The following is a 20,892-nucleotide window of genomic DNA, read 5'->3' on the forward strand; positions in this document are numbered from 1 at the left end:
ATAAACGCAAGCTCTAGGTTGATGTTATCAAGGGATGCCACTGCAACTAAGCCCTGCAAACGACCAACTAGTGCTGATCTGGGTGAAATGCTTTGTGTCAAGAAATTATCGACAATGAAAACAGTTCCAAATTGGTTAAAGTCCCAACTTTTGTTTGGGAGACCTGCAATTGGGAAAATAGTGTGAGCATCTCCACTTCGATATTCATGGTCGTCACTATCAAATGTGTGAACACTGTCTTTGATTGTCCCAAGTTTGCTAGAAAAAGCGCGTCGAGAATTTGGACAGATGCTATTGTTGAAAGTATGTATGTCCTAAAGACAATCATTTTAAAGATTTATATGTACTTGAATTATTCAAGTTTGCTAGAAAAAGCGTGCTGAGAATTTGGACGGATGCTATAGCTAAACTATTTGCCATCGGCCCATTGCTTTGTTGCGGGAGTTGCAAGAGAAAAATGAAACAAATGAGGTATTGACAAAATAAACCAAGTCTAGAAGTTTTGTGTTCAGTTACCACTATAAAAAAAATGGCCTTTCATGATATGCCTATAATGACACTTGCTGGTTTGTGTCATTATAACACTTCTATCATAACACTTGTTATCCACTCAATAATATATATTTTAATTTTTTTATTTTATCTGATATAAAAATAATAATGTGACTTTAGACTACCTATCATGATACTTGAGAAAATGTAAGATATACCAAAAAAAGAAAAAAAAAGACACAAAACGACATCATTTTATTTTGGTAGAAGATTCATTTGCCAAAACACTTAATGAAATACTCAAAACTTTCATTTTGTTTGCCAAAAGACTTAGTGAAAGTTTGCTTCTTCCCATCTCTCTCACAAGAAACAACCTATCCGTAAACAAGCTATCTCTGCAAATTATCTCTTGGCCAAAACACTTGAAGTTTTTTCTACTGAATCTCTGTGCAAACAAACTATCCTTGCTTTCCCATTGAGGGCATGTAATTGCATGGTAAATTTTTTATTTTGTGAGTAATTAAATAATGTTTTTGCTGAATCTCATCATAAAGAAGCTGTCCGTTCTTCAAGTTATTTTTTTTCTGTCCGTTCTTCAAGTTGTTTTTTTCTAAGATTATATTGGACATTATTAGTTATCCTTGAAGTCGTGTACTGTATTGTGTTGAATTAAGAGGGTTAAGTTTCAAAGTTTGCCCTAAATTGATTACATTTGAAATTAGTCCTGTCTGTTTGAGATTGAAATGGATGTAGCAATAGTTTATGATTTGAGTGTACTTATTGTTTAGCTTTATTCCTCTCGGTTGTCTGCTTGATTCATGTGACTATTTTGTAATGGATTTGTTGTGCATAATTTGTTTGATAAAATGTCAAGTCCCCCTATTTTTCCTTTTTTCTGAATTTCTTTTAATGTTAATCTGTGAAACTTAGTTGTAACTGAAATTCTCTTTAAGCAGTTAGGTTTTTACGAATATCATGCTGACCCAGGCTCTTGTGTTGTTTAACCCTTGAAATTTCAGATTGAAATTATGAATTTTGCGAGGACGCGAGCACAGTAATTGGTACGAAAGCGCTTTCTTCTGTTATTAGGTAAATAAAATCTTTATCCGCTTGCTTGCAATTTTTGTTTTTACAAATTGTTGAGAAATTTTGGATTTTGTTAATTTCCTTTATTTGCTCGGCTGCTTGATTTAGTAGACTGTAAAGTCTTGAACTTGATTAAAGTTACATTCAGTTTTGCTCGGCTATGTGGTTAAGAAAGTACATTGTGATGGACAAAGTGCAATTTTAAGTTTTCTCCAATTATTGTAACTGGTGTAAATGTTTCTAAAATTAAATGTAAGTCTTACTACGATGCCTATTGCAATTTTAATGCCATGTTCTTGCATCATTATTTCTGTTTTCCTATTTTGCTTTGTATTTTTACCAACTTAATATTGGAATCTTGCAACTTATTTTTGTAGTCTTTAATCCTGACACCTTGTACAAGCTGTTGTTGTGTTCCAAATTTTCATTGCTTCTTATTCTCAATGATTTGATGAAAAAATGTTTAGAATAACATTTGTCCAATTTTCTAAGTATTAATTTGTAGTTGTCGTTTTCGTGCAGTTGGAAGCTTGTTGGAGGATATTTATTTATAGTAAAAGTATGGATAAACGTTGGATGGATTTTCCAAGAACAAGTGAAAAGTACAAGGCAAGACTTAAAATGTTTCTAGACTTTGCATTTTCTAGATCAAGTTGTGACTGAATGATTCCTTGCAAAAATTGCAGCATAAGTGTTTGTGTGACTAAAATGGAAGCATATGACCATTTGAAAGTGGTAGGATTTATTAAAGATTATAATAATCGGATAGCACATGGAGAACTTTCAAACTACAATGAAATCACATCTAATTTTGAAAATACATCAATTGGGGTTTCAAATGGGACTAATGACATGCAAAACTTGGTCCATGATGTATTTGGGATGTCACATGGAACAAATGAATTGAATAGAGAAGGGGACATTCCTATTTTAGACGTTGAAAAATTTTACAAATTGATTGTTGATTCTCAACAGGATTTGTATAATGGTTGCAAAAATTTCTCAAAGTTGTTTTTTATTATTCGTTTACTTCATCTAAAATGCTCTAGTAAGTTGGATAACAAGATTTTTAATATGCTTCTTGAGCTGTTGAGAGACGCATTTTCGAAGGTCATGACTAATTTGCCTTCATCTTACTATGAGACTGAGAAATTGATGAATACATTGGGGTTGGGTTATGAAAAGATTGATGCATGTCTTAATAATTGTTCTCTTTATTGGGGTAGTGTTGAAAAAGAACTTCATGCAAAACATGTAATGAACTTAGGTGGGTTGCCTCAGAAAATGATCCAACTGGTGAAAAAAGAAAAATTTCTCAAAAAGTGTTGTGGCATTTTCCCTTAAAAGCTAGGTTACAAAGACTATTTATGTCTTCTAAAATTGCATCTCATATGAGATGGCATGAAGAAAAATGTACAAATGATGGTTGCATGAGACATCCAGCTGACTCTCCAGTTTGGCAAACTTTTGACCATCTATATCCAGAATTTGCTAAGGATTGTCGAAATGTTAGATTGGGGTTGGTGTCTGATGGGTTTAGTCCATTCAACAGCATGAGTTCTTCACACAGTACTTGGCCTGTAGTTTTAATACCATATAACTCACCTCCATGGATGTGTATGAAGCAACCGTACTTCATGTTATCTTTGTTAATACTAGAACCATCCTCTCCTAGGAATAATATCGATGTTTATCTACAACCTCTAGTTAAAGAACTGATTGAATTGTGGGATTTTGGCATTCGAACTAATGATGCATCCCAAAAACAAAATTTCCAATTGCATGCGGCTCTGTTGTGGACCATTAGTGATTTTCCGAGATATGCAATGTTATCTGGGTAGAGCACTAAAGGTGAATATATTTGTCCTGTTTGTCACAAGTTCACCCATGCACAACGGTTGATTCACAATTTCAAATATTGCTACATGGCCACCGTAGATTCTTAGATAGTAAGCATCAATTTAGAAAACAAGCCCAATTCTTTAATGGCACTGAAGAATATGGAAAGAGACCACCTTTGCAAACTGGGAATATGATTGTGAGTGAATTGGAAGACTTGCAAATTGAATTGGGCAAACTTGTAAAAAGTAATTCGAAACTACCTTTTAATTGAATGAAGAGGAGTATTTTCTTTGACTTGCCATACTGGAAAGATAATGTTTTAAGACATAATCTTGACTTTATACACATTGAGAAAAATGTTTGTGAAAATATTTGGGGGACATTGCGGGATATTGAGGATAAAGCAAAGGATCATTATAATTCACGCCATGATTTGAAAGAAATAGGAATAAGACAAGAGCTACATCCCATTGAAACAGAAGCTGGAAAGGTTTACTTACCCCCATCTTCCTTTGTAATGGGTAAAAAATAGAAAACTATATTTTGCAATGTTCTGAAAAAGAAAAAAGGTGAAGGTTTCAAATGGTTTTGCAGCTAACATCTCAAGATGCGTTCGAGTAAAACCACCTAAAATTTTGGGGCTTAAAAGTCATGATAATCATATCCTAATGCAGCAATTGTTGCCTATAGTTTTGAGAAAAACTTTGTCAAAATCTGTGTGCTATCCTTTGATTCGATTGAGTAGATATTTCAGGTAATTTTGTTCTAAAGTGATTTGTCCTCAAAATGTGGTCCGTTTGGAAAAAGAAATTGCAGTTATACTCTGTGAACTCGAGAAATGGTTTCCACCAACATTCTTCAATGTCATGGGGCATTTAACTATTCATTTGGCAACTGAAGTGAAGTTAGGTGGCCCGATGCATTATCATTGGATGTATCCTATTGAGAGGCACTGCTCATAATTCTCATTATGTCTTAAATTTTTTTTTACTTTTTTCCTTTCTTTGATTGTTGGAACTGATCAGTGAATTTGGAATTATGATACTTTAGGTACTTAGGAACATTAAAATCTTATGTTCGAAATAAAAGTAGGCTTGAAAGTTCTATTGCTCAAGGCTACTTGGTAGAAGAATGCATAAACTTTTGCTCGTTGTATCTTGCGGACTATAATGAGACAAAATTCAATCATCCAAATAGAAATGAAGAATTACATGAGGAAATTGAAGATAGTTTAGATATATTCTCTGAATTAGGACATCTTTTGTGTAAAGGCAAGCCAACAGTTTTTTATGCTTATATCTTGAATAAAGCACATCAGTATGTTTTATTTAATTGCGATTTTGTCACACCTTACATAAAGTAAGTTCAACTAGAACTTGATGCATCAAAATTTTATTCTGGTATTAAATGTATGATTACAATGTTGACTCATACACTTTTAGGTAGCATTGTAAATTGATAAAAGAATGTCATCCTCAAGCTGCACAGCATCTATTAGAGCAGTTGCACAATGAAAATTTTGCTTTTGGTTTGTTGAACATGTAAGTAAAATTCTAGAGAATTTATTAAGTAATGTATTTGAATTCTTCATATTGAAATATAGTTTCATCCTTTTTTTTATATAGGTTGACAAGTTAGAACTTTCTCAAAATGATTCAATGTTGACAGACTTGAGATTCCTTGCTAAAGGTCTAGATGTTGTTGGAATCCAACATGACAAGAATGTTATTAATGGATTTCGGTTTCACACCAGCGAAGTTGAGAAGAAAGAAAAATGCAGAATAGTGGTGTTACAGTCAAGGCAACAACATCCAGTTTTGCAAGTATAAGGGATCAAAATCCAGTTTTGAGTGAACCAGTTTACTTTGGCATCTTAAAAAATATAATTGAATTAATTTACGAAGGTCGTCGGGTGGTGTTATTTGAATATGATTGGATATCGAATGGAAAGAGAATGAAACAAGATGCTAACGGGTTTAATGTAGTTAATTTTACAAATTTGAGGCCTCATGCTGAGCCATTTATACTCGCTTCACAAGCATCACAAGTATTTTATATGGAAGATCCAATTGATAAGAATTGGCAAGTTGTTATCTCTACCACTGCAAGAGATAGATATAACATGAAGACAGTCATGGATGTTGAGACATATTTGCAAAGTAATGTTGGCAATCTTGTTGTTGAGAATGAAAATAAGGAAATTGGTTGGGTTCGTGAAGGTGCACTTGGGATTGAAGTTGATTTGAGCCAATATAATCTGATTTAGTATTATAGTTGTTGAGGCAGTTTAAGAGATTTATTATCTCTGTTTTGGACTTAGTAATGACTGAGCAATTGTATTTATCTGAAACTTTATATTTAGTATTTGACAAATTTATGCTTTCCTTTGTTGTTCTGTAGTTTAGTAGAATATGAAGTTATGTTACATTTAATATTTTTGTCTTAGTTGTATGGAAATCTTGAAAGGTTGAGCTCATACTAATGGTGAATTATGCAGGTATGACCCGTAAAGCTCGAAAATGTAAGCAAGTTGTAAATGGATTGAAAGATGAACCAATTGAGCAACCTCCCTCAGTGCATGAAAAATGCAGCAGCCTCTAATACAAGATTCTAGAGGTCCACATTCCAATGAAACCAACTTCATAACATGCACCTCTGACAACGCAGGTATTAGTCACTGGTTTGAACCAATTGCAGAATTGCATATTTTATGTTCATAACTTATAGCTTTTTTTATTATTTTATACTATAAGGTACTACAAATGATTCGAGTGATGTACATCAGAAAACTCGAGGCCCTACATTTATGAAAGAAATTTGGGATCAACCTAAGAACCTTCTATAGATTGAGATTGAACTCGATGACAATGGGATCCCAATAAGTGTGAAAACTATTTTCTATGAATTCTTGAGCAGTTTGGCTAGGAATGGTATGTATTGCCCCATAGATGTTGAAAGTTGGCTTAAGATGCCAAAGAAACTTAAAATGGACATGTTAGATGTGATAACGATAATAAGTAGCTTTTATATTATGTATACTTTCTAAAAAATTTACTGTGTATATTGTTCATTTTCTTGTTTCTAACTATGTTTCAGGAAAGTTTTATTTTGCCTATAGGACTAGAAGTTTGGACCTTAAGATCTATTGGCAAAAAATGGAGAAGCTAGAAGTCATATTTAAAGGCTACATATTTTGATCCTAATTTGCCGATTGCTGAAACACAGTTTCAAAAGGATGTAAGGGTTCAGAAAGAGCAATGGATAACACTTTGGACTTCTTGAAAAAGTGAAAAAAGCAAAGGTACAAATAAGTTACAACATGCTTAATAAAGTTGCGTTTATTCAATGACATAATCTTTGGTTATGATTTTCAATTTTAGGAATTGAGTGAGAGGAACAAGAAAGCTAGAGGGGAGAAGAAGATGAACTATACAACCGGGGAAAAAGTCATTTGCTCAGAGTCGGAATAACATGGTGATATCTCTGATTTTTTTAATTGCTAATTTTTTTAATTATACATGGTTGATTATGTTAGTTTTGTTTTTTCATTATATGCTAGATGCTAAAACTATAATTAAAAAAAAATAAATTTCTTATAGGCCAAATAGTTGGGAAGACCTTCTACTAGAGTAGAAATATTCAATAAATTTTATACCCATGCCGATGGAACTCCATCAAGTACTATAGTTGCTGTGAATTTGGTAAGGATCCCTGAAACACAAGCATTTAAATTCTACCATTGTTTTCATTATATTTGCAATAACAAGTATTTTCCTTTATTATGTAGCAAAAAATAAATGAGCTGAAAAATCAGCTTCCGTCAAATTCGCAAGATCCAATTGGTCGAAATGATATATTTGCCCAGGTGGTTGGGCAAGACAAACATGGTCATGTTCACTAGTTTAGCGAAGGTGTGAATCCAATGGATTTATGGGAAGACATTCCTAGTCGTAATACATGTTACCGTATAAGTATTCAACAGCAGTCAACATTGTCAAGAATGGAGGAAAGGCTTTAACGACAAGATGAAGAAATTGCCAACTTGAAGAAAATGGTTTTAGTTCAACATGGAAGGGGCAATATAGTTGACAACATGAAATATCCTTCATCATTATCTAATAATGTTTCAAACCATACTCCAACACGACCTATTTGTGTAAGTCTTTACAACTTCTAAACTTTTAGATAGTCAATCTGGAATTTGGCTCGCAATCAGGATAATAAAAAAATGATTAAAATATTTGGACAGTTAATTATATCAGGTAAATTGTTTAAAAAATTGCTGTCTTGATTTAGTGGTTAATCTGAATTTTACTCTTCCATTTTTAAAGTGCACACGGTCGAAAGTTTGAGCATGACTTTGATTCTTGTACTTGTTGGATCTTTAACTAGGTAGGAAATATGATTTCACTGAAAAGTTTGTTTGACCCAACAAAAATCGTGGCATATATTTACGTAGTTTGAATCCATTGGATGAGGTCGGTGGACAAGCTCTTGGACCAAACTGGTGTGAGATACAGATATAAGTTGCAATGAATCCAAGTGAGCAGTTGATTAGACCTATAATTTGCAACAAACAATTCAAGATGCACTTGGTGCACCAATTGCTTGGCCTTGTCATTTGGTAATATATGTATTTATTTATTCATTGGCTCTTCTGGAATTTTATTGCTAGCTATGATTATATGATGATCCCCACCTTATATGAAATGTCCAACTATTTCTCTTTCCAACTTTACAAATAATCAGCTAGTATATGTGATCAAGGTAAATCATAAATTTTTGTAAGTAAATTATTGTGGTATGTGTGACTGTTTTGGGCTGATTACTAATGAAAGACACTACATATTATACTTTGTGAATAGTTAACAAAGGAAAAATTCCTATTTTTGAAACTTTTTTTTTGCTTGTTGCTCAAACTAAAATATATATGGTTAGGTCTATTTCTTATACCAAACTACTTTGTGCACAGGTGGTACCAACTAAAGATTGATGGTGTCTTCATAGTTATGATTGAAGGTTGTCATATGGTTGGAAAGTCTGAAAGTTACTGCAAGTTCTTTCAATTTTTTACATTAGGAGAATCTTTTATTTTAATTTTAACTAGTGGCATTGTTTAACATTGCTACACTATTTTAAACAACTTTTTTTATTAGCTATGTTAGTACTTGTTACTAACTTTTAGTTCAACAAATGATATTTGAGCATTGACTTTTGCTTTTAAATTACTACATGCATTCTATTCTTTGGGATAATTTTACAAGTCTTTGGGTATCTGATTGACGGAATGTATTGCAGGGAGTACTACCAAGTTGCTTCTTTATTCTAAAAAAATGGAAAAAAATCCTGGCAGTTAAAATTGTCGGCATAGCTCAGCTTTTAAAGCAATATCTAATGATACATTAGGAGGTCGTCCAAAACAATGGTTTATGACATCGCTATGTGTTCTTAAAAGCCATATATTATGACAACTCAAGATGCCTTCATAGAATTCGATATCCTAATGTGGTATTACAGTTATCCTAACACTTTCAATTGCCAAGAAAAGGGATTTTTGTTGGCAGATAGGATGCTGTAACTATGACGACTTGAAAATTCACCTATATGTTTCTTATAATTCCCTCTTATTTTGAATAAGTTAATTTATAATTTCTTTACTACTAATTTTACTCTCTCAATAGTGGTAATAAATCATAGAATCGAGAGTTTTACTTTTACTTTTATAGTTAGAACAAATTAGGGTTTTGTGCACTTTGCTCGTGTGATCACTTGGTGAGATACGTGTACTAAATTTGGTAGATAAGAGTGAGTATTAGATAAGAGGAAGTGTGTGATTAGAAGTGCTATTAATAAGTTAGTGAATCATAAGTTAAAACACAAGTACGCGAGAGTTAAGGAAAATAGGCTTGAACCGACGTGCACCGTTTATTATTGATTGAGTACACCACTTGACCACTACTTTCTTACCTTAATCTTCTTGTTTTTATTTCACCTAAACCTCCCTAAATTAACCCTTAAGTCAGCCACCATTGTTGACTAAAGAAAAGTGAGAAAAGAAAAAAAATAAGAAGGAATCTTGTTGTGCCAAGTGTTGGCAATCTAGGAATGGTTGGCCAAGCCAAATTCTTTCCTTCTTATCTTGCATTTTGGCCAATTTTTGCTTCATTTCTTGTTAGCTTGGCCGAAACATTGGAGAGGAAAAGAGAGGAGAGAAACCTTCCATTTCCACCTTGATCTTGCTTTGTTTGTGTAGAATCACAAAATCAAAACCGATTAAACTTGCATCTTTATACTTAGGCTGTTAGAAGTGGTGAAAGTTTTGGAGAAAATAGCTTGGTTCTCCACTTTCTTCAAGTGTTTCGGAAGATTTGGACTCCAGTCAGGGAGTTGAACATGAGCGTGATTTTGAAAAGCAATAACTCATTGATTTGGACTCCAGTCAGGGAGTTGAACTTGAGCGTGATTTTAAAAAGCAATAACTCATTAGTGAGCGTTTCCAAGTGCATAATTGAACTTCATATTTGAAAGAAATACTTGACTTGTTTGGACGGGTAAGGGTGTACTTTATCGCACTTGCACTAATGTGATTTCTTACTGTTTATTGTTTACTAGTTTGTGCTTGTGTTTGACTTGTAAGTGCTGAGCGGTAGCATGTACCACACTCAATCCGAGTGGGAGGTGCCTCTCATCCCGTCTCACTACTTCTATTCTCATCCTATTGGCTAGTCAGTCGAATCGAGCCAGTAAGAGCTTGGTCGAGGAGACTGGCGAACCAGCGGTACTACTGTTTATTGTTTATTTTATAATCCTTTGGATTTGGTCCACTGGATTCGGTATACTCGAGTATTACCATCACTTTTACCTTGAAGTTCGGGCCCAGTAAGGGGGCTGATTGGTGATGGAAATTGGTGTAAAGTGGAGATTTACGGTCATGGTTTTGCTTCTTCAAACATTGACGGTGTGTCAACGGATTCAGATCAAGTAATGCAACGGGAATTTGGCTCTTGAGAGCCATCTGTATCCTTTTATCTAGAATTGTTGGATATCTAATGATTTGCTAATTTGAATTGTTATTGCCCACTTTTATGAACTCTTATACTCGCTATTTTGATACTTCAGATTTTACATAATGACCAACTTGCTACTTGGGTCTATATGAAGTTTTGGAACCTCACTGAGTTTTGGCTCACTCTATTCCGTTAAATTTGTTTTCCTTACAGGGGTACGAGCACGGGCATGAGGCTGGTTACAAGCTAACTTTGTCTAACTTTTGAATTTTTGCGATTGTACTCGCGCTAATGCTCGATTAGGGTTGAATGTATATGGAATGTTAAATATTTTGAGATATTTGGGAATGTATGAGTCTTGGAGCTTAAAGTAAGCATCAATGTATATTTTAAGTTTGGAACTGTTGTTTTTTTTTTCCTTTCAAAGTTGTAACTTGTTTTCTTGAAGTGAGTGAGCGAGTCCCAGCGAGAGTTGGGCAGGCGGTCCGCTAAACCCTGGGGTACGCCCTAGGGGGCGGTGGGATCGTCAGAGTAACAGCATAGTTTTCTTGACACATTTGAATGTTATGAGCCTATCCCCACATTGGAAGGAACAACACTCGTTTGAGGTGTGAGAAAAGGTAAAGTGTCAATTTAAATTATATATACTGACACTTTTAAATGCCCTTAAAGGCCATTTTTGTTGTAGTACTTAACAATTTTATTGAAATCAGGGTTTTAGTAGTTTTCCTATCCAATAATTTGTGTTTTACTCCCTCCGTCCCATTGAAAGTATCATACTTTCTATTTTGGGATGTTTCAAAACATTTGTCATGTTAGAAAAGTCAAAACACCTTTTAATCTCTCTTTTCAATATAACTTTTCTTTCAAATCATATAAATATTACCATTTATATTTAAATTTTGAATTTGTGGGGGTAAAATTGAAAAGAAAAGTATAAACATCACAATCAAACCACTATTTTTAAAAAGTTGGATTCTCCAACATGACTAAATAATTGGGATAGAAGGAGTATTTGGTAATTTATTGACATAGTGGTTTCTTATTTTACAAGTATGGCAGGTTGTACTGATGCAGAAATATCTCAAGAGGTGTAACTTGGATGATATTCTCAAAATAAATCTTGTCTGTGAAGATACAAACTTGAATCCAAATTATTTTTCAAAATTATGCAAAAATCTATGATTAGAGAATATTATATGAGAGATTTTATTGATTCTCAATCACCCCACTTGATCATATTTTTTTTATATTTTAATGGAATTTGAATATGAATCTGATCATAAATCAAAACGAGCTCCTTGCAGAAAATGTAAATGATGGGATTGAAATATCACATAGTACTATGGTAACATAAATATCTGTAATTCATAAGTACAAATTAAAAAAGTCATTATGACTTCGACACAATACTTTTCCTGTTGCAGCACACAAATTTGTCAATCATTCCTTCGAAAAACGAAGAAAGTATAACTTAATGATGTAACTATTTCTTTTTGTCTTCTACTTTTTAAGAGGAGTGATCTGCAATCAGTATAAAAGGTTGCATTTTTTTTTTTTTGGTTCAGCATTCGATGCTCGAATATAGCTGCCGGCGGCAATTATTAGAAGCTCGACAAGGCTTGGAGTTTATTTCAGTTAAGTACTATTTACAGCTCTTGCAATATGCATGTACAACCAATTTAAGATTGTAGAATCGATTTACAGGCTCATTTGTTTATAAACCACTTGAGGTATTCAACTACGTTAATCATGCGTGTTTTCTTACTCATATAAATTACTCAGCTATTGCTTTTCTTGTATCATCATACAATTGCATATATTTAATTCTTAAATACATCACAAGATATACATAGAATAGAAAATGACAGTTTTCCCAAATATATATATATATATTTATATATATATATGATGAAATCTCTTAGACATAAATGTCCAAGTACAGACGGTTTTGGATTCATGGTAAAAAATTGTAAGAGCTAATGAGATTGGATTGAGATGTTCGAGCCAATGATAGAAGACAAAATCTTTTCGGATTAGGTAAATGATCATGAACATACCTGGAAATCACTAAGTTATTCTTTTTTGACGTTCTTTTTTTTCTTTTTGAGCTAAAGTTTCTTTGGGGCTATTTTGAACAGGTTTTTGATCATGAACAAGTTTTTCTTTGGGGATTAGGTAAATGATCATGAACAGGTTTTTGGGATTTCGACCGTCTCTTTGGGGCTATTTTGAACATTTAAATGAGGCTTGTTGACGTATTAGCTCCAGTGGGTACCAGTTGGCTGTTGTATAAGCATTGCGGGGTGTGAATTAAAAAAAAAAAATGTGGGTGGTGAATTTACATTTGAGTCCCTCCTTATTGCTTTGTAAGATTCTGGACGGTTTTTGCAGTTAAAGCGTAATAATTGTTCTAATGAACTTGACTACGAAATTCAGGCACAATTGATGAAAACAATTATTTTTTTCACAAAAAAAAAAGAGATATCAGCTTCATATTTATCATCATAATCGTCATTTAACGTAAGTTAACACTAACTATACAATTATGAATCTGTACCATAATTAAGGGCCCTTTTGTGATACCCCATGTCTTTGTCCCATATCAGTAAGGGGAAGAAAATGGTTTGAAATTTAAGTTCTAAGCATATTGAGCTACTAATAACTTTGATTAACTATTTTTTACTCTTGAATTTCGTTCAAAAAGTTATAGAGCCAATTCTAGGTTGGGGACGTTATACCTTTTCTAATTAACATTCAAAGAATTAACACACCTTTGATAACATTCAATGAAAGAAATGACAAGCGATGACTTATGAACTCAAACAAGTATCAAACAAGATACAACAATTTTAGATTTGGCTTAAACTTTTTCCTGTGGAAATTAAAACCCCAAGAATAAAAAAGAAGTACATCTAATGGGTCCCATTTGCACTTCTGGCTTAAACTTAACCCAGATGTGTGTAATTTTGTCAAGACAGATGAAGCAACCTACTTATTATTATATAGAATTGTGAGAGATAGTAATTTAGTACTAGCATATGTACTTTGTAACACCTAACTTGTCTGTATACATTAGAATTGGTTTTGTGGAGGAACGGAGTAGAATCTACAATTAATTTTGAAAAACAAAGTAATTGACTTGAAGCATATTAATACCCATTTATAATAAAAATACAGCATATGATACAAGAAATGAGGAGAATCATATTGCAAAGTAGTGAGTAAAAGATGAAGACAAGCAAATATGGGATACCTTTAGGACATGAAAAGCTCTAAGCATAGGTGACAGGACTTTGATATTAATCAATAGTTTCTTACTTTGTAATCTCATGCTCATAGAATTTACTAAGTACAATTACATATAATGAATAGAAGATTAGAGTGAAGCAAGAAAGAAACCTCCAGGAGTTCCGGGAGAGTCCAATACCTCCTTGACATCACTACAAGAAATATATTTTTCAGTGACAAAAATTTATGTGACAACAAAAATCTTGTCACAGATAACCTAATTCAGTGACGACATTAGGTGTCATCACAGACGAGTACAACACAAGCATAATCAGTGACAACATTGGAAGTTGTCATTCTCAACTCGTCACGAAATAGTTGGCGCGCATCTCATTTGATGCCGCGGGAAATGATTTTATGACAACTCAAGTAAAGTCGTCACAAACGCTCTCTCTACAGTGACAACATAACTTGTTGTCATTGAAAGTCTACCCGATTCCAATTTTGTGACAACTTTTTGCATCACTGTATACTACAGTATTTTCATCAACTTTCACTAATTCTACTATGACACCCTAATTTTATTTTTTAGCCCCCAATTCTTTTATATTAGCAAAAGCACCGAAGATATGACACCCTAATTTTATAATTTAGCCCCTATTCATTACGTATTAGCAAAATGCAAATGATATAATAACAAACTATTTTTAGATATTTGTAATTTTTGCTAAGTTGACATAATAGACATGTCTGAGCATAAAAATTTTTTCACGAATTGTTTATTATTCCTTATAACAACCCCCAAAAATCAATAACTGAAATAATTTGAAAAAGTGTAATTGAATATAATTTGTAGTCTAATGTTAGCACTGTGAAAGATTAGTATAACGTGTAATACATCATAAGTAATAATTATTTTCATATGGAATGGGTATATACGAAATTAAAATTATTCAGTAAAATATCTGTCGTGCAATAAGATTGAGAGTTGTAACACATTTAACAGAATATTTGATTACATGTTTCTTTTAATTTATTATAAAAACTAAGTAATAGACAAAGAGTAGGATAAGCATGAGTAAGAAGTGCTATACTGTATATAAGCAATTCTATAGTATTTTCATCAAATTTCACTAATTCTACTATGGCACCCTAATTTTATTATTTAGCCCCCAATTCTTTTATATGAGCAAAAGCACAGAAGATATGACACCCTAATTTTATAATTTAGCCCCTATTCATTACGTATTAGCAAAATGCAAATGATATAATAACAAACTAGTTTTAGATATTTGTAATTTTTGCTAAGTTGACATAATAGACATGTCTGAGCATAAAATTTTTTCATGAATTGTTTATTATTCCTTATAACAACCCCCAAAAATCAATAACTGAAATAATTTGAAAAAGTGTAATTGAATATAATTTGTAGTCTAATGTTAGCACTGTGAAAGATTAGTATAACGTGTAATACATCATAAGTAATAATTATTTTCATATGGAATGGGTATATACGAAATTAAAATTATTCAGTAAAATATCTGTCGTGCAATAAGATTGAGAGTTGTAACACATTTAACAGAATATTTGATTACATGTTTCTTTTAATTTATTATAAAAACTAAGTAATAGACAAAGAGTAGGATAAGCATGAGTAAGAAGTGCTATACTGTATATAAGCAATTCTATAGTATTTTCATCAAATTTCACTAATTCTACTATGGCACCCTAATTTTATTATTTAGCCCCCAATTCTTTTATATGAGCAAAAGCACCGAAGATATGACACCCTAATTTTATAATTTAGCCCCTATTCATTACGTATTAGCAAAATGCAAATGATATAATAACAAACTATTTTTAGATATTTGTAATTTTTGCTAAGTTGACATAATAGACATGTCTGAGCATAAAAATTTTTTCACAAATTGTTTATTATTCCTTATAACAACCCCCAAAAATCAATAACTGAAATAATTTGAAAAAGTGTAATTGAATATAATTTGTAGTCTAATGTTAGCACTGTGAAAGATTAGTATAACGTGTAATACATCATAAGTAATAATTATTTTCATATGGAATGGGTATATACGAAATTAAAATTATTCAGTAAAATATCTGTCGTGCAATAAGATTGAGAGTTGTAACACATTTAACAGAATATTTGATTACATGTTTCTTTTAATTTATTATAAAAACTAAGTAATAGACAAAGAGTAGGATAAGCATGAGTAAGAAGTGCTATACTGTATATAAGCAATTCTATAGTATTTTCATCAAATTTCACTAATTCTACTATGGCACCCTAATTTTATTATTTAGCCCCCAATTCTTTTATATGAGCAAAAGCACCGAAGATATGACACCCTAATTTTATAATTTAGCCCCTATTCATTACGTATTAGCAAAATGCAAATGATATAATAACAAACTATTTTTAGATATTTGTAATTTTTGCTAAGTTGACATAATAGACATGTCTGAGCATAAAAATTTTTTCACGAATTGTTATTATTCCTTATAACAACCCCAAAAATCAATAACTGAAATAATTTGAAAAAGTGTAATTGAATATAATTTGTAGTCTAATGTTAGCACTGTGAAAGATTAGTATAACGTGTAATACATCATAAGTAATAATTATTTTCATATGGAATGGGTATATACGAAATTAAAATTATTCAGTAAAATATCTGTTGTGCAATAAGATTGAGAGTTGCCACACATTAACAGAATATTTGATTACATGTTTCTTTTAATTTATTATAAAAACTAAGTAATAGACAAAGAGTAGTATAAGCATGAGTAAGAAGTGCTATACTGTATATAAGCGATTCTATGCATGTTAAATTTTTGAAACATGTTTTATTGTGTAAGTTTTATTGTAAGGTAATTTCTTAAATAATTTGTATATTGAGTTGTCCAAACCCAAAAAGATGTATATAGACACAAACAAGCACACATATATATATATATACATGCACAAAAAAGAAACCAATATCAAATAATTTATTTGATATTTATAGATGAGATTAAGGAAAAAAAAAAGAGATTAAGTATGAAAAAAGAAACCTGAAAAAAAAATTTGACCAGGGAAAAAAAAAAGAAAAAAAATGTATGAAGCTAAAGGCGTGAATCCTGGAATCTCAAAGACGTGCTTAGATGCCAAAAAAAAAAAAGAGCGCCAGTCTGAAATCTGAAAGAGGCGCGAGGCGGGTGGCTGAAATCTCTACAAAACGACGTCGTTTTTGGTTGTTCACACACAAACAAAAGTCTCGCCGCTTCTCTCTTCCAACACTTAGACAAATTTCATTCTCAGTCTTTCCTTCCTATGGTGAACTAACCCTTCCTTCCCGTAGATTCGAAATGCCGCTCGCCACCGTTAGCCGCTGAAGTCCGCCGCAATCCACCACCATCAGCCGCTGAAGTTCGCCGCTACCCAGCAACTTGAGGAGGGCTTTGGCAATAGAACAAAACAGAGGGAAAAGAACAAAACAAGAAAAAAAGAACAAAATAGAGGAGAAAAAAAGGGCGGCGCACAAGTGAGCAAGAAAAGCTGAGGGGGAAGCCTGAGAAAGGGCGGCTAGGTTTTAGAGGAGAAAAAGAGAAACAGAAGAGCAGAGAAGCGGCTAGGGTTCTTGGAAGGGAGGCCTTGAGCGTGAAAAGAAAAAAAATTGAGTGAAGGAAGAGTGGCGGCTGATGGGAAGATCAGGAGAGAAAGACGTGGCAACGGACAGAGGAGGAAGAACCAGGTCACCACCAGTCCGCGTCCGCTCTGCTGCTGTCTGCCATCGCCAACACCACGCCCAACCTCCTGGGCTGCTGCCGTTCTCTGTAACACTAGATGAAGGCTCTCGGACGAAGTCAGACCTAGTCATCTTCCAATTCCAACTCACCGTCTTCGGCTTCGTCATAATCGCCGTCGCCACCGCTCAAGTAAGAGCACTATAAGTCGCCCCTTTTTCTTTGAATTTCAGTTCCTTCCCAAGTCCTCTAAGCATGTCTGCCATGGCTTCGTTTATTGCAATTGCCCCATTGATTGTTCAAATTTTAGCATGCGCATGTTATATCATGATTGAATTTGAAATCCCTTGTACTTCTGATGATTTTGGGGCCAACCGTGGCTTCATTTGAGCAAAGAATTGCTGGAATTTTTCATGTTCGTTTACTGTTTGTTGAAATGCCCAAGTGGTCTAACAGCAGGCTATAACAGGGCATTCGTTCAATGCTCATTGCTGCATTTTATCTTTCCCTATCCCTGTCTCAAGTTTACGCATTTGAGTCTGGTTGATGAACTTGTAAATCTGATTAGCATATCAGGACTGCCTCTGAGTTTCGTGATGTTTCTGCTACTTGGTTTTGTCTCATTGCCTGGTTTGATATTCAATCTGATAAGGAATCCGCAATTGAAAATGAAAATTGCAGCTAGTGTTGTCGAAACCTTCAGTTTGCCGAAATCTTCTTCCATTTCTTTTGCATGAAAGTCTCATAAAAAACTTGTATTCTCTTTAGTTTGATATTAGAAAAGTATTTTGTACTAAAGGTTGATGTGTCTATATCTAGGACATGGATAAAACTTGGATGAAGATTAGCAATAGGAAGGACAAGGCTTATGAACTCGGAGTAAAAAATTTCCTCAAGTTTGCATATTCTCAAAAAGTTGAAAATCAGAAAATCCCATGCCCATGTACACAATGCAATAATTTTTGTAACCAAACTAAAACAGTTGTGGAGGATCATTTATTGACTCAAGTCATTCGTAAAAGCTACACAAGATGGATACACCATGGGGAACAATTTCGACACCAAAATTGTGGGGATAGTACTGAACATGGGGATGGAGAGGAGGATAGTGATACTGAAGATTTAAATGACATGTTGCACGACATTGGGACAGCACAATGGGGGGACAATTGGGCTGGTAGGGAAGAATCAACAGATGATAGTCTAAATGCGAATCATAGTGACACAGATAACTTTCTTAAATTGTTAGAAGATGCAAAAAGGAGCTGTATCCAGGGAATCATTTTTACTCAAAGCTATCCTTTGTAGTCACTTTGCTCCATTTGAAAACAATGAGCGGGTGGACTATAAAGTCCTTCAATGCATTGCTGGAAATTTTTAGGCATGCACTACCTCCTGAAGCCACAGTTCCCAAGTCTTTTGCTGATGCTAAGAAGCTCATTCGAGACTTAGGTTTTAAATCTAAAAAAATCCATGCTTGTGTCAATGATTGTGTTCTCTTCCGCAAGGAAAATGAAAATTTTGACACTTGTCCAAATCTAAATTGTAAAGAACCTCGCTACAAGATGGCAGGTTCAAGAGTTCCACGCAAAGTTTTGCGTTACTTTCCTTTGAAACCTAGGCTGCAACGATTATATACCCACAAAGAAATAGCTTCAGATATGAGATGGCATAAAGAAAAGTGTGTGCATGATGATAACATCATGCGGCATCCAGCAGACAGTGAAGCATGGAAACACTTTGATAGGTTGCATCCGGACTTTGCCGTTGATCCTAGAAATGTGAGGTTAGGTCTTGCAACTGATGGTTTCAATCCTTTTGGGACCATGATTAGTGCTTATAGCATCTGGCCTATTTATCTAGTGCCATACAATCTGCCCCCTTGGAAGTGTATGAGAGATCCTTTCTTTTTCCTATCAATGCTAATTCCTGGGCCTAAATCCCCGGGAAATGAGATTGATGTTTACATGGAGCCTCTAATAGATGAACTGAATGAAATGTGGCTTGGTGTTGAAACATATGATGCATATAGTGGCAAGAAATTTGACCTCCGGGCAGCTTTACTATGGACTATAAATGATTTTCCAGCTTATGCAATGCTGTCCGGATGGAGTACGAAAAGGTATCAAGCATGTCCTATTTGCATGGTTGAGACAACTTGCGTACATTTACCACACCGAAAAAAGTTGTGTTACACAGGTCATCGCCGCTTCTTACCCATTGACCATTCTTGGCGGCGAGAAAAAAAACCTTTCGATGGCAATGTGGACTTTAGGAATCATGTTGCACCTTTATCTGGAAATGAAATTTTGGATCAGGTACAAAATATGGAGGTAAATTTTGGGAAGACCAAGGCGCAATCCAATGCAAAGAAACGCAAGCGTTCTGAGAGTGGTTTGAACTGGACAAAGAAAAGTTGTTTCTTTGAGTTACCATATTGGGCAGACCTCCTTCTTAGGCATAATTTGGATTTAATGCATGTGTCAAAAAATGTCTCAGAGGCTATCATTGCCACAATTATGGATATTGAAAACAAAACCAAAGACCACTGGTTGTGTCGTCAAGATTTGAAGGATTTGGGTTTGAAAAAAGAGCTACATTTGATTCCAAATGGCGACTCTTATATCATGCCACATGCCTGTTACAGCCTAACCAAGGAGGAGAAAAAAAAAGTATGTGAGTTCTTGAATTCTGTCAAATATCTAGATGGGTTTGCCTCAAACATTTGCCGATGTATAAAGAATGGCCAGTTTCAAATTTCTGGAATGAAAAGTCATGACTTCCACATTTTTATACAAAGGCTACTCCTACTTGCAATCCGTGAAAGTTTAACAAAAGAAGTTCGGCAAGTGCTATTCGAGTTAAGTGAATTCTTCAAAAAATTATGTGCTAGAACATTACATAGAGAGGTTCTGGAGGAGTTAGGCCAAAAAATTGCAGTCATCTTATGTAAATTAGAGAGGTTGTTCCCTCCAGCTTTCTTCGATATAATGATGCACTTGATGGTTCACTTGCCTACTGAAGCTATCCTTGGCGGTCCAGCTCAATATCGTTGGATGTTCCTATTTGAGAGGTAGAGAGTTGTACATATAGCCTTGTAAGTTTTTTTTTATTAAAGACCACTGCAATCATCTAATTTCTTTTATTTTCCTTTGAGAAAGACATATGGCAGTGCTGAAAAGTTATGTTGGGAATAAGGCCCGGCCAGAGGGATGCATTGCTGAGCGGTACATAGATAAAGAATGCTTGACATTCTGCTCTATGTACCTAGACAATATTGATACGATATTCAACAAGCCTGAACGAAACAATGATAGGGGATATAATACGGGTGAATTGTCCATTTTTTCATGCCCTGGTCGTCCATTTGGAGGGCGCAAAAGGGGCAATTTCCTTGACTCAGAGCTGGAAAAAATTCATACATTTATATTGAACAATTGTGATGAGCTTGAGGACTATATAAAGTAAGCTTTTAATGTTAATTAAAGCT

At 33.9% G+C, this 20,892-nt stretch overlaps 1 protein-coding gene across 1 annotated transcript; it reads left to right on the forward strand.

The window, feature by feature from the left end:
* The first annotated feature begins 18,733 nt into the window (after positions 1 to 18,733).
* On the forward strand, positions 18,734 to 20,479 carry LOC113771534. The gene has a single exon (XM_027316110.1). The coding sequence runs from the start codon at positions 18,734 to 18,736 to the stop codon at positions 20,477 to 20,479; it is 1,746 nt and encodes a 581-aa protein (XP_027171911.1).
* The last annotated feature ends 413 nt before the right edge of the window (positions 20,480 to 20,892 follow it).

This window comes from Coffea eugenioides, chromosome 5, assembly GCF_003713205.1.
Source record: "Coffea eugenioides isolate CCC68of chromosome 5, Ceug_1.0, whole genome shotgun sequence".
In the NCBI taxonomy this organism is placed as follows: Eukaryota; Viridiplantae; Streptophyta; class Magnoliopsida; order Gentianales; family Rubiaceae; genus Coffea; species Coffea eugenioides.

Excerpts from the sequence above, each read along its gene's own strand:
- LOC113771534 (XM_027316110.1), top strand. The coding sequence starts at position 18,734 with ATGAGCGGGTGGACTATAAAGTCCTTCAATGCATTGCTGGAAATTTTT.